The sequence below is a fragment of the Nicotiana tabacum genome, chromosome 24 (assembly GCF_000715075.1).
Source record: "Nicotiana tabacum cultivar K326 chromosome 24, ASM71507v2, whole genome shotgun sequence".
NCBI classification, from domain to species: domain Eukaryota; kingdom Viridiplantae; phylum Streptophyta; class Magnoliopsida; order Solanales; family Solanaceae; genus Nicotiana; species Nicotiana tabacum.
In genome coordinates, this window is record NC_134103.1 from 36619755 (window position 1) to 36633607 (window position 13853).

At 35.1% G+C, this 13853-nt stretch overlaps 1 protein-coding gene across 3 annotated transcripts; it reads right to left on the reverse strand.

Moving 5' to 3' along the window:
* Nucleotides 1-2063: 2063 nt before the first annotated feature.
* On the reverse strand, nucleotides 2064-13578 carry LOC107767284 (ubiquitin-like-specific protease 1D). 3 transcript variants are annotated; one of them, XM_075248239.1, is made up of 15 exons: nucleotides 13216-13578; nucleotides 12215-12260; nucleotides 11756-11850; nucleotides 11412-11656; nucleotides 9837-9885; nucleotides 8708-8784; nucleotides 8577-8609; nucleotides 8380-8475; nucleotides 6537-6639; nucleotides 4997-5094; nucleotides 4445-4567; nucleotides 3864-3975; nucleotides 2788-2895; nucleotides 2653-2696; nucleotides 2064-2570 (listed from the first exon to the last, which is right to left on the reverse strand). In XM_075248239.1, the coding sequence occupies exons 1-15, from the start codon at nucleotides 13528-13530 to the stop codon at nucleotides 2567-2569; spliced, it is 1548 nt and encodes a 515-aa protein (XP_075104340.1). In that variant the 5' UTR covers nucleotides 13531-13578; the 3' UTR covers nucleotides 2064-2566. The 3 variants fall into 3 exon arrangements, with proteins under 3 accessions (XP_075104340.1, XP_075104339.1, XP_075104338.1); XM_075248238.1 differs by having other exon boundaries at nucleotides 2064-2696; nucleotides 4997-5091; nucleotides 13216-13577; XM_075248237.1 differs by having other exon boundaries at nucleotides 2064-2696; nucleotides 13216-13577.
* Between the last annotated feature and the right edge of the window lie 275 nt (nucleotides 13579-13853).

Genomic DNA, 13853 nt, shown 5'->3' on the forward strand with positions numbered 1-13853 from the left:
TAGTGTAAAGAAAATATATTTTTATATTTGATATAATAATAAAAAGATAGTTATTAAAAATTAAGTTGAATAATAAGATATTGTTAGCTTCGATATTTCATTGCTAAATGTTAGCGCCACTATATTAGCGATGAATTTCACTTTTTTTTTGTAAAAAAATCCATATTTAAATTAATATATTTTCTTTTTATTTAGTGACGAAATCATAAATATAACATTATTTCATAGATAATTAGTTAGGAAACGTCATCAGCCACTAAAATTAGTTTTTCTTGCACTAAAACTTTAATATATGAGTACTTATTTAAAATAAGTGTTTAGATATATGAAATTATTTTAAGTACTTATTCAAAATAATTCAGGACCACATATACATAAATAAATATATAAAGTCTTCACCATATAAATACTTAAATTAAGAGTTTAAATATAAAAAAAGGCACTCCAAATACTTATTTAATAAAATAAGAGTTTAGATATAAGAAATTACTCTAAATACTTATTTAAAAATATTAAAGGACCAAACTTACATACACGCACATATGAGCTTGATAAGTCAAGGAGTCAGTTGATAATATATATATATATATATATATATATATATATATATATGATAAGTCAAGGAGTCAGTTGATAAGCTTTGAGGCCTTAAGTATACTGATCTATTGCTTAAGATTAATTTTTATATTTTACAATTTGTTATTTGAGAATTAGTAAATTCTTTGATTAAATACAATTACTAAATAGTTTATATTTTAGAAAAATCTAACTTTTATATTTAAAATTCATTATTCCTAAAATATCTCTATTTTCTTTTTGGACTAGCTCTTGTAATGACTTTGGTAATCAAAGAATAATATTTATTTAACTATTTATTGTAGTTAAATAATACTATTGATATGGTAAATGCATGACAAAAAGTACTATATGCTAGCGGAGTTTATTGTCTCTTCGAATTTTGTGGCTATATTATCTTATCATAACAAATAATTATAGTTATTAAGCAAACTATTGCCATGATTATTTATGACATAAATAAAAAAAAAAATTTACATTCAATATTTCTTGCAAATTATGTTAATTACATCGTTGCGATTCATGTTAATTACATCGTTGCGATTCATCGTTGCCAATATATAATTTCATTCATTAAGGTCATACGTATCGGTCACTAGTTATTCATAGCAACTATATAACAACACATTCATCAAAATACCATTATTAATTATACTAGCATTATACAATATATAAGACCTCCCATTGATATGTAGTTAATAATTAGAAATACATACTTGTAATATATTTATATTTGAAATGTTTATTGGTACTTGACTTATACCATCATTATACAGTTAAATATTCAACGGCAGCAGCAGACGGCAAGTTTTGGCTGAGAACAAAGCATCATGTTTACTAAAACCTTAAGAAGAAAACCCTAAACTCTGCGTCTGCGTATGAAAGGTGAGTAGCAAAATTTACTGAATGCATTATATTGTGAAATATATAGGGAACATTAAATATGGATCAAATATGGAAACTTTCAACTCTATTTAATGCAAACCTAGTTTCTTCAAGTAGGTGTAATTACTTGTTTCCTAAATGTTTAATCTCTTAAACTAACCAAGTGTTTCTTGTAATTCAAGTAATTATACTAGTGATTTTCAGTTTGCTTTACCTTGTTATTTATGATATTATTGTCCTTTTCAATATTTTGGTAAGGCAACGCACATAAAAAGTAAACCCATTATTATAGGAGATACTTATTACAAATCAAATGATATTATAAAGTATCGACAATGTTGGAACGAAAAAGAGGCCAGAGACCATCACAACGTACAAAACATTTACCATCAATTTAAAATGGTTGTGCTCATCAATTTCTTGGACTGAATAAAATTTATACTCAAGAGGCTTTAGCTAGTCTCATAGCAGGTTATAGGGATTTAGTCGCATTCACTTTAGCATATAGTAGAATGTATACAGTGGGTGGTTTTGATTTATTTATTAATGGGTAATTATTTCGCAGAAGTAATGAGATCATGCTGCATTAAGAAACACATATATAACTTTGATCTTTCATCTCATTAGAAGGAAATCATTTACATGAACGGTATAAGCTCCAGGAAGGGAACAAATTCGCCCCCCACCCCACAACTTCCTCAACAACTATACCCAAACAGAAGGGCAGGCAAAAAAGAATGTTGATCAGCAGAAATATCCCAAGTCCTATTATCTTGGCAAATGTACTTGTTGCAGCTTCTTTTTTCGAAAGAAAATAGTCAGATAATATGAAATTCTCCTACATCTTCTGATTCCTGTAAAATGTAGCTTCTACCAAAGGGATCTCTACAATTTATCTCTTATGCTTCACAGCGTTTGGTGAGAAACTTTGCTAAACAGAGAATGCAGAGAGAAGTTCCAGAATCTCTAATGAATCGGGGCATGTGAGCAACAGCAATATCTAACAGTTAAGCTATACAGAGTCGGGCACTTCAGGAGTGGTGGTAATAAGCAGTTGCTCCATTGATGCCTGATCCGGTTAAGAAATGCTTGTCAAGAGCAGCAGTTATCTACAGATGGTAGGTGACCAAGAAACATTATTTGTCACTAGAATTCTTAAATTTTTCCTTAAGTATGTTACGGATTTTCCACCTCAGACTAGACGCTTCTTCAGGTTCGAACAACTTCCTTCCAAACTGAAAATGGGACAAAACATTACAAACAAAGAAACCGATGCATTATCGGAGAGAAAGATGGAAAATTCTATAATTGAAAAAGAAATAATACCATTGCCAGATCCTTCTCTTTAAGCCTTTCATGAACTTTAACTATGAAGCGTTCGATAAAGAAAAGCACAAAGAGTCCACAGTCATACTCATTTCTTTGTTGTGGGACCTGTCAGAGAAGTTGACAGAACAAGCAGATTACCATGAAGAGACGTGATCATGAAGTATTTACAAGTTTACTTATTTCGATTGCAGAAAATACTCAAGTACAAGTTGACAAACTGAGCCAATATTTTCGACTCCAACCCCCCCGCCCCCAATTCGGCCTAGTATGTGTTCGGAGGATCTCTTTTCAGACAACCAAAAAGAAAGGCAAAGAAAATGAATAAGGGGAATAAAAGCAAAAAAGAGAGGGAAAATAAAATAAAAGCTGGACTGAGCCAATCTAGCAGAGAATTTCACAAGTCTTGAGACAACTAGACACATAAAACTGGAGGTCATTGCAATGGAACACAACCACTTGCATTTTCAGTGTAGTGTGAAAACCGCTCTCTTTGTAACAATATCAGTTTAAAATGGTTGTATACATCGAATGTTGCTGAAAAAGTTTAACCTACCAACTGAACGGTAACATGGTGGTTCTTGATTGCAATGTTGTAAGGTATGAAAAGTTTTTAAGCCCGCATATATTCACTGCTAAAGCTCTCGAAAATATAGGACAAATGAATCTTGTTTTATAAGACAAATGAATTCTTAGAGAGATGTCCAGCTGTGCAGCTGAACGGCCTTGCCACAATAAAAGGGCAGTTCGGTGCACTAAGCTCCCGCTATGCGCGGGGTCCGGGGAAGGGTCGGATCACAAGGGTCTATTGTATGCAGTCTTGCCTTGCATTTCTGCAAGAGACTGTTTCCACGGCTCGAACCCGCGACCTCCTGGTCACATGGCAACAACTTTACCAGTTACGCCAAGGCTCCCCTTCCGGCCTTGCCACAATGAATCAGAAAATAAAATTTCGCATTCCATCTGATGCCGAAACCAATTCTGCTACCTTATATATATATATATAATATATGCATGAAAAAAGTTCACAAGATTGATTAGAAATAAGAGACGAGAAAACTCTAAAAGAAGGATACCTGAATAATAATATCATCTATTCTCCGTGGAAAATCATCCCATATTTTGTCGGCAATAGGAACATCTTCCACTTCTCCTTGTCTCAAGAATTTCCATTCTTCCACCAAAAATCTGGTCCAAAATTAAAACTTTGAATGAAAATGAACCTCCTGAGAGTAAATGATGTTTCCATCGGTCATATTAGACTAACATTCATGATCATGTTACACCAGGACTTGAGAATCTTTTCTATGAAGTAATAATTTACTAATGTGGGAGAAACTCCCCATATACAAGTAGTATATAAAAAGTAAAGAACCGAGGGTGCGCACCAACTGCCCAGAAGTTATTTAAACCAAAAAAAATGGTTTTCATTACAGATGGGTAATTTTGGTCTTGAATTCTAAAAGACCACTAGATATGGTTTTAACTTGATTTTTCTTTAAATCTGCCAAAATTTGCTCATATACACCCCTAATAATAGTTGCAGTCCCGAACAAGCTAATAATAATTAAGCAAAGACTAGAACTTCACAAGAAGTAAATCGTGTAGCATGCATGCATGCCTATTATTTAACAGCCGATGACAGAGCTAAGCTTACTTTTTCATGGTATCAAATAGAGACCTGCTGCAGTGGAGCCCCAATGAATCCAAGTGAAGTAAAATTGGCCCCAATTGGTCTTCCTTATCTGGTATGCAAATTATCACCAAGCTCCAGTGAAGCCTACAGAAAAGAAAAAGAAACAAGAGGATATGAGCAGCAAGCTCCAGGAAACTTAGTGGGAAAGAACAAATAGCTATCTTAGATTATAGAGAGAGAGAGAGAGAGAGAGAGAGAGAGAGAGAGAGAGAGAGAGAGAGAGAGAAGAGAGGGAGAAATAAAAGAAAATAAAAAGAATCTGAGCAAAGCCAGTGAGGCTATTAAAAACTCAAATCTTTTCAATTACTTAGCAAAATGCGGAAAAAGTAAACAAGTCCCAATATATGATCCACATTGAACAAGCATCAAATTTGACCTAAATAATGTAGTTTCATAAATTGATTAAAACTGCTAAACTAGGCCAAGTATAAAAGCTCGGCGGACAGCATAATTGACCCAAGTACTGAATCCTCATGAACCAATGAAATGGCAAATGCAACCTCGAAAACTTACTTTTCATGTATGGGAAGAAATATATAGGCTTTCTCAAATATATTCACCCCCTTCCACCACCTCCTTAATTTGACAAACGAAGCTTCCTTGTCATTCTGCTGTTAAAAATTAGGAAACCAAAAATTATTCAGATTTACATATATAAGATGGATGCTAAAAGAATTTCTTATTTACCGATAAAAAAAGGATGGATGTAAAATGGAAGTTAAGATGGGTGTGATGTCATACAAGATTAGACAAAATTAGAAACGAACACACCTAACAAGGAGTGAACATAGTACACACGAAGGATGAAATAAGGGGTCGCTTGAAATGATAATGCCATATCTAATATAGACCTCCAGACAGCAGGTGTGCCGATGATTGAAAGTGATAAAAAGTGATGAGGTAAACCTAAAATCACACATTATAAACTTCTCTTGAGAAGCTTACAATCTCTTGTAATCACTGCAGACTTAGCTAAGCACACAACACAATGAAAGCAAAGGATCCATCCAAGCAATGGCAATTAGGCAGGATACAGGCTTAGTAGTTATTTGTTACACTAACATTAGGGTGTATTAGTCAGTAGTCTTTTAATTTTGATTAGAGAACTATATGTGTGACTAGGCTAAGCGCAAGATTTAGAGAACCACTGGTTTTGGAGTACCCCTATTTTGCCTTAAGGAGAAACTTTAAGATTTTTGAATGAAATGAACCTGAATAGAGCAAAATGATACGGAGAATTCATATAGGCATCTGGTACTAATTTAGAATTAAGATTTAGTTGATTAAGTCGTTGATATAGTTGAATAAGTGCAAGAGCAAGGAAAAGAAGAGAGAGAGAGAGAGAGAGAGAGAGAGAGAGAGAGAGAGAGAGAGAGAGAGAGAGAAGCAATCCTCAGAATTCATTTTGGTTTCTATAAATAAACAGTACTCCCTCTATCCCATTTTATGTGACACTTTCTTGTTTAGTCTGTCCCCAAAAGAATGACGCCTTCTACATTTTGGAAACATTTTAACTTTAAAATTTTCATTTTACCCTTAATGACATGATTTTATAGCCGCACAAAAGTTTATGGCCTGTCTTCAAAAGTCTTTCTTTCTTAAATTCCATGCCCAATCGAACACCGTCACATAAAATGGGGGAGTATTTGGTATATTTTATTTGCATGATCATAATACAAGTACAAAGCACAGAGTTATCCTGCACCACCCATCCCATAGCAACTCTATATTTGTTTCTCATAAGGGTATCCAAACAGACAATAAAAGCACACAAGTAAGACGAGAGAAACAACATCTACCTGAGAATCAAATGGAGTCTACAAGCAATTACAGGTGCTTCTTAACTTAAATCATTTTCATGCACGTGTGTATCAATTTACTGTTAAAAAATGTAAAATCCAACTCCATATTTGTCCAATAAGTAAAAAAGCTGCTATGGAGATTAAGTGCTTAAGTTTTCTTCTCCTTATGATCCGTTCTACCAGGATTCATTATATTACACAAACCAGTTAGTTAAGTTTACAGTAAGGATTTAGCAGAGAAGAAATATTACCTTACTGAAAACAGACTCTTTGAGCTTGTTGTAAAAATATGTATTGAAAAAGTGATATGCGCACCTTTCACCATCTGCAAGAGACTTTGTCTGCTGGAGGTACCTATCCAACAAGAGAAGGCAATTAGGGAATAACAGATTTAATAAGTCATTGTCTAGCATCCTCTATCCTCTACCAGATGACTTTGGAATCAATAGAACAACAATATCTAACTTAGATTACTAAAACAAGGTTGTCGTGTCACACAAACTCAAGGAGTATGTCTCATAGGCAAAAAGGTCCAGTTCTCACACTCCCAAGATATCAAGCTACCATGATCATCTAAACGCCAATTAATCCAAATATTATCTCTCGAGTGATTATTTCATGATGCTAACAAATTGAAGAAGCATAAGTAGTCAATGGGAAGCCACCAATACATCGCGTAGGAAGGATTAGTAAAGAACTTCTATACATACATAAGTAATTATGTTTAATCACTTGATAGAAAATATTATCATTCTTTTCCACAGAGTCAACATTGATCAAGGTTAAAAGAGTATCGCATACCTGCATCAGCATCAGTGCCACTGAGGACTAAAAAGTTTCAAGAAAAGATATTTTTTGTATTTAGTGGTTTTTGTGATATTAAAATGCTGTGAAAGACAAAAACATAAACAATGATAACTTAAGATTTGATCAAGTTCATGCATTCAAAAGGTATCATTACTTTAATTCCATAAAGACGGACGGAGGAAACAATCTAAAAGAAGCTGCTAAAAATTAAGTTGTCATCCAACACTGTTTAGTAGGTTAGTCAGAAGTTTTGTTTCATTCACGGATTAATTATGCAAGAATTATAATACATGAATAGTTATGCAGTGAAAAATAATGGATGGATGGTTATGCGGTGAAAAATATGTAAGGACTGCTATGGGGTGAACAATAATACAGGAATGATTAAGCATGGATTGCCTTCTTTAAGGGCATTTTTTCTTGAGATACTCATATTCGTGTTTTTTATAACCAAGAAATTCCCCAAGGCCAACAGGCACATGGTTCAAAACTCGGTGGATATTGGAACCACCACTCTACCTTTCTCCACTTAAATACCGGGTTTTTGTTTGCGGCCAGAAATAGGTCTTACCACTTAGATCGAAGTCTGGGCGTGATACCTTTTTTTTTTATAAGTTGGCGTGATACCTTTTTTTTTTTATAAGTTGGCGTGATACCTTTATTCATGTTGCTAATACGTTTATCTGTGTTTCACATTTTTTTTCCTGTATAAATAGTAGTTAATTGCTGCATATTATGCCAATATTAGCAATACAGAGTTCAATACCACAAACCAAAGTTGCATTGTTTAAAGAGAGTTTCATACCGGAAACTGAACATTGTATTAGTTATGCAAAGATTAAATTCATAATGCAGAGTTTTATCTTGTAGGCCAAATGTTGTATTAGTAAGCAGAATTTTATGCCTGTACTATTTTTCTTATGTGGCCAACCAAACGACCCCTTAGTTTGTTTTCACAGGCAGCTGAGTAGAATAACATGCGATCTGCTTGTCTGGGAAGGATATAGAGTACAAAAATATCTGAGATATCCACAGAACATTAACATAGTAATATCTAAACATAAGAATCTGTCACAACAAATTATTCAATCAGCTACAGTTCGTATTTTATATATTATGGTAGGTATTGCTGAAAAAGCAGTTTGAAGAACACCTTTCTATTCAAAAATGGATCTGTACTTTGTGACTGACAGCTAGATGTGCATATTATCTATCTATGCCAGACATATAACTTCTATGTTTTCTAATCAATTCAGTAACTAGTCGATCAGAATCTCTTTCACTTACCGGATGTAAAAGTTCATTATAGTAGATGACAGATATGCTTCAGGAGCAAGAGATTCCATGTCTGAATAACAGATTTCGACTGATTCAGGATCATCCCTAATCAATGTAAAAGATGGTACAGATATCATAATAAAAAATGAGAGATAGTGCCCAAGGTAATAAGTGATGCTGATAAAAAATGCTCATTCAGGACATACCTCGACGGATAGTATATCTTGGTTGCCATTGTGCTGAATGAGGTATAAGAGTAATCAATAATTGCTACCAGAACTAAAACTAGGTGCTTGCTTACGTGTCACATGAAAAGACAAATATATCAGTTCAATACCTTTCAACCACATGAACTTGCTGCCTTATCTCAACAACATCAGGTTCCTCCTCATCCACTAGAACAACAGCCTCATCCTAAGAAAATAAAGAACGTCATAATGAGACCCGGGACCATATTAGGAGTAAATACAAGACTGACACACTTCTAACCTCGAACATGAACCATACTGAAGATAGAAATTTTTATCTTGAATAAGGGGGAGAGGCTACAACAATTCACTGTAAAGTCTTGTTACTGTTTATTGACAAGAAGGTGTACCAGATTTATCATAGTGTGGAATTCTAAGGCTCCAACAAAGGTAATGTGTTTTGTATGGCTGGTAATCAGAGAAGTGTGCTTAACTCAAGACAATTTATAAAGAAGGGGCTTCCAACTTGTCAACAATCTGTTACTTGTGTGGAAAAGAGACTGAATCCAGCAATCATCTTTTTGCATTGTCTTTACACTGCAGAACTTTTGGCAGATGTTTCTGAATATTTTGGGTAAAAAATGGACCATGCCAAGGTCAGCTGCAGATCTCATTCAATGCTGAAGGGACTGCCTAAAGGAAAGAAAAAAATTGGAAATGCCATACCTGCTTGTATTTGGTGGCGTATATGGAAAGAGAGAAACAGAAGAGGCTTTGAAGGCTACAACAACCCCATACTAAAGACCTATGATTGTCTACTTTTGGCTTTTGGTGTAAATTGGAATGCGTAAATGAGGCTGAGCCCTTGCTACAGTTCATAGAATCTTTTGTAAAGCATAGACTGGGCACTCCTCCCCTTTGTTACTAGCTCTTTTTGCTAGTTTTTTTCTGTTTTTTGCCTGTACTTTCAGATGTAATCAGCACTTTCTTTGTGCTGTTTTTTTTACATCAATAATACTTACCACTTCAAATAAAGTAGAAGTTCGAATAAGCTAATGAATCCATGCATACACGATGCTACTAACCATCGCCACCGCCAAAGGGAGAAAAGAAAAGAGGCAGTGGAAATGACTAATGATTGTTTCCTCTATCAAGGATAAAGTAGCCATTATCATCCCTTAATCCATACATAGGAACAAAAACGCACGCAATTTTTCTACTCAATGAAGAATGTACACGAGGAAACCAAAAGGAAAGAAAGATACAGGGAAATCTTACATTCACATGCCTCAAAGTACATGAAGATTGGGCTTGAGAAGCTTTCCACCTGAGAAAGTAGCAGCAAATCATAATCAAACACATTTTCCTTTTGTTCCTTTATTTCATAACAAAGCTCCAACAACAAGTTGAAAGTTAGACTAAGGGGATGCGGGAGAAGCAAATGAATGGTCAGCAAATTCAAATTCATGGCTCGTTTGCACAAAGATGGGTTTCGGTTGAACATATAATGATGCAATCTTCCGGCTTTTTACCCAAATGAACACACAAAGATACATTGTGAGTACAGATGTGCTGTTTTAGAGCATGAAATAGACTGATTTTCCGCGTAGTGTTGGAACTAGAATGTGGAAACGACTGGATCTTCAAAATGTCATCACTGGAACTGCACTTCTCTCACCGCGGGTGGTTGCCACATAAGGAATAGAATATTGTGGGGATTATAAATCCTCCTTCGGAACTGTAGTTTGGTTCAATTCGTTAGGGAGAAATTATAATCCAGATTCACGTCCAGCATTGGTAGCTCAACCTAACAATTCATTAGGCTTACAATGAGGGGATTAACATTTACATTTGTGTATCTGTTGGGGTGCCGCGGAACAGGGGATTTTTAATCTAATACCGTCACTCCTAGCAAGGCACAAAGATACTATTTTACACTCTTCCCCTTACACACCCATCCTCATAGCAGCACATCTTCCCCAATCAAGCCCTCCATATATTTTTATTACTTTATCCTTTATATGGTTAGTCGTAGATACAGAAATGTGATTAAAAAAGGTAAAGTTAATCCCACGTAAATTTCCGCACCTAATCCATAAAGAAATGTGCTGCGAAAATTTACCAATCATAATTCCAATTCCCCCAAGTATTATCCCATTCACAATCACCTTACTAGCTGACAAGTGACAACGCTCCCTCTAAGCAGGTAGGTAATATATAATCCACCTTTGTCTTGGCCATGAAAGCATTGACAGAACAAAACAACCCCTCAGATTTGTCCCTTTGACAATTTAATTCTAGTTCGGTCATTGTTGTTGTTGTTGTTGAGTAATATCTTTGAAGTATGAACATGTTCATAAAATCAAACTTGGAACTAGAAGGTGCATAGTCCAAAAAGATAGTAGCTGAAAGAAATATACACACGGAAAGATCAGCGAGAACAGGGTTAATGGGAATGCATGATATTTCTTACTCTTCTTATTGCTTGACCATCAATTCTAAAGAAACTAATGTACTTCATCATAAAAGAGGTCTCAGCTTTCAGTGTATCTAAAAAATTTCATCTTACAAAATATTCTTTTTTTAGTAAAATGCACACAAGATATCCCCACCAGGGTAGGGGTAAGATTTGCATACGCACTACCCTCCCCAAACTCCATTTGTGGGATTATACTGGGTTGTTGTTGTTGTTGCACCCCCAGATTTTGTTTAACTCCATTAATCAAGAAAATAAGAGCAACAGCAAAGTATTCCAGTAATATCAGAAAAACAACGGCAACAATAAAGTGCTATAAAATAAAATCTTCTGGGAGCGTTAGGTAAAATAAGGAGGGAGACAGAAAAATCACATACTTTTCTGGGAAACAGCTAGAGAAACTTTCTTCAGAATAACGAGTAGAAATGTTTCTTCTCTTTCGGTCAGCATAAAAATCTTGTTCATCTATGTTTACACGGAATTTAAAAGGTTCTTCTCGTGAAGACAATGCTATCTTATGTCTTTGTCTTGTAGGAAACTGCCTGTTTAATGTCCTTTTGCGGCCACATGGATTTAGAGCATGTAATTCATTTTGGAAAGCATTTTCTGGCTTAGTGTCTGCCTGTTAATCAGTAAGAAAAAAAATACATATATGTTGCCGTAAGTGCAGAATAACATTTACTATTTTCAGATAAGATTTATTATTAAAGTAGGGCTATACTTTTTCCTCCAGCTTGTTTGAAAAGCACGCAGCAAACGCAGATTGCGAAGGGGATGCTGATTGTGTTGACCGTTGCCCAAGGCCATCAAGTGCACCTACAAAATTCCACCTGCCTTTACTTCTCTTTCAAACAAATATTTTGTAAAGCAACTCAAATCTTTTGCCCATCTAATTCCCATGTAGCTGCATGCATACATTTACATAAAACCAGAGTCGCACTCATGCTCGTGTAATGAACTCATAAAGTGCCTAAGTCAGCAGTAGACCTCTCCAAGCTGGACCATGGGTACACTTGGTATGCTAGAAGTTCTTTTGCATATATCTGTTCTCCCCACTAAGGAACTTCCCTTAATTCGTATAGACAAGAACTTGTAACAAAAGAAAAGCTTAAATTGTTCTTTTAAAACAGAGAAAGGCTTAACATAGTCCCAAAAATGCATAAAGAAAATATTGACTTACCAATAGAACCAGACTTGTGCCTCCCCCATGAGGCACATCCATTTTCCTGTCAAAATGGTGTAAGCAATAATGCTCAATTACATAACCAATCAAAGAGGAAAAAGACACATTTGTTCGAGAGAACATATTCCAAACATGGATCTATCACTATGCATGATTGACAGCACCATTATGATTATACACAAGTTATTGAAAAAAGTTTTTCTCTCTTTTATTCGTGATAGATTTTTCATTAGAGTATTGTAATCCCTCTCTCAAATTATGACACTGATGCCATATTAGTTAAAACATACTTATAAGCAGCTTTCACTTATCAACCAATACCAGAGTAACATAAAGCCCACCATTTGCTATGCGAATGTGGGTCAACAATTTTTACCTTTTCATATAAGAATTGTGGGTCAACATAACTCACAATCAGGTTTATTTGGGAAAAGCAAATCACACTACCTCAAGTTGATAATGCGGTAGTGGTCGATGAAGTGGGAGGAGACCCATGAGGTCTCAGATTCAAATCCCAGTGGAGGCAAAAAACATTTTCTCATTTGCCCAAGCCTTGATGCGTAGAGTTACCGGTTACTTGTGCTAGTGGGAGGTAGTAGGTACCCGACGAAATAGTCAAGGTGCGTGCACAAGTTGGCCCCGGACCACCGTCATAAGAAAATGATAATGATCAAATAATACAACATGTTAATGGTGCAAGGACTCTTTTTAATAAAGTTTATAGATGGTCACCCTATTCACCAAAAATCCAATAAATGCAGCAAATGCATGAGCCAAAGTACACGTGAAAAACAAATGCACACATTTCCCACTACATTTTTGTACTAGTTCTAAAGCAAAATTTAATTTAGAAATTAGTCCATAATTCAACTACTCCGCAACACTCTTATATGTAGGGTTCTTCAAAATTTTACTCTCTTCTTCGAAAATCAACAAAATCCAGTGAATGTACGACCAACAGTAATAAGTCCCAAACTAGTTAGAACTCAGAGTCTCACCTTATCGGATTTTCTCCGCTCCAATTCATCCTCGTGCTTTTTAATATTTGCCTTCAACTTCTCACCGCCATCAGGTAACATAGCGCCTCTGGAGCCAAGCAACTTCTTGAGCCTGGCTATTTTGTCGGTTAGTTCAGCATTCGTTAATATCGAAAGTTCGTCACTTTGTTCTTCTCCGTCAACGGCAATCGTCGGTTGGTGTATCTCCGCCGCTGCCGCCGGCGGTGCTTTAGTGGTGACCACGAGCTCTGCTGGAGGCTCGTCATCGGCGTCGTTGATCAGCTTATTCCAGTCAATAAGTAACCCTTTTTTCATGATGCATGTGATTAAGGTGACACATTTACAATTTTTAAGCGAGTGTGTGTATCTATGTTGATTAATAGGTTTGATACCTAAAATGACACCTCAACTTGTATCGTTTTGCAAAACGGTTGTCATAACCCAACCCGTATAATATGACCCATGTTTTAGAATCATGTTCATCTTGCATAAATAAATTATTTTATCATTTATACACCTATGTGTAAAAGATAAATAAATACTTAATATTTTGAAAATCAAAATATATTTTCTTAAATAACAAATTAGTATTTAAATTGAAAATACAAAAAAAAAAAAAACAATTGGTGGGGTGGGTG

Bases quoted from the DNA above. Each gene is read 5' to 3' on its own strand.
- LOC107767284 (XM_075248237.1), bottom strand. From the start codon at position 13,530: ATGAAAAAAGGGTTACTTATTGACTGGAATAAGCTGATCAACGACGCC. The intron at 8,785-9,836 runs GTAAGATTTCCC...TTATTTTCTTAG, and splicing joins GTACTTTGAGGCATGTGAAT to GATGAGGCTGTTGTTCTAGT. The intron at 2,697-2,787 runs GTATTATTTCTT...TCCCATTTTCAG, and splicing joins AAGAGAAGGATCTGGCAATG to TTTGGAAGGAAGTTGTTCGA.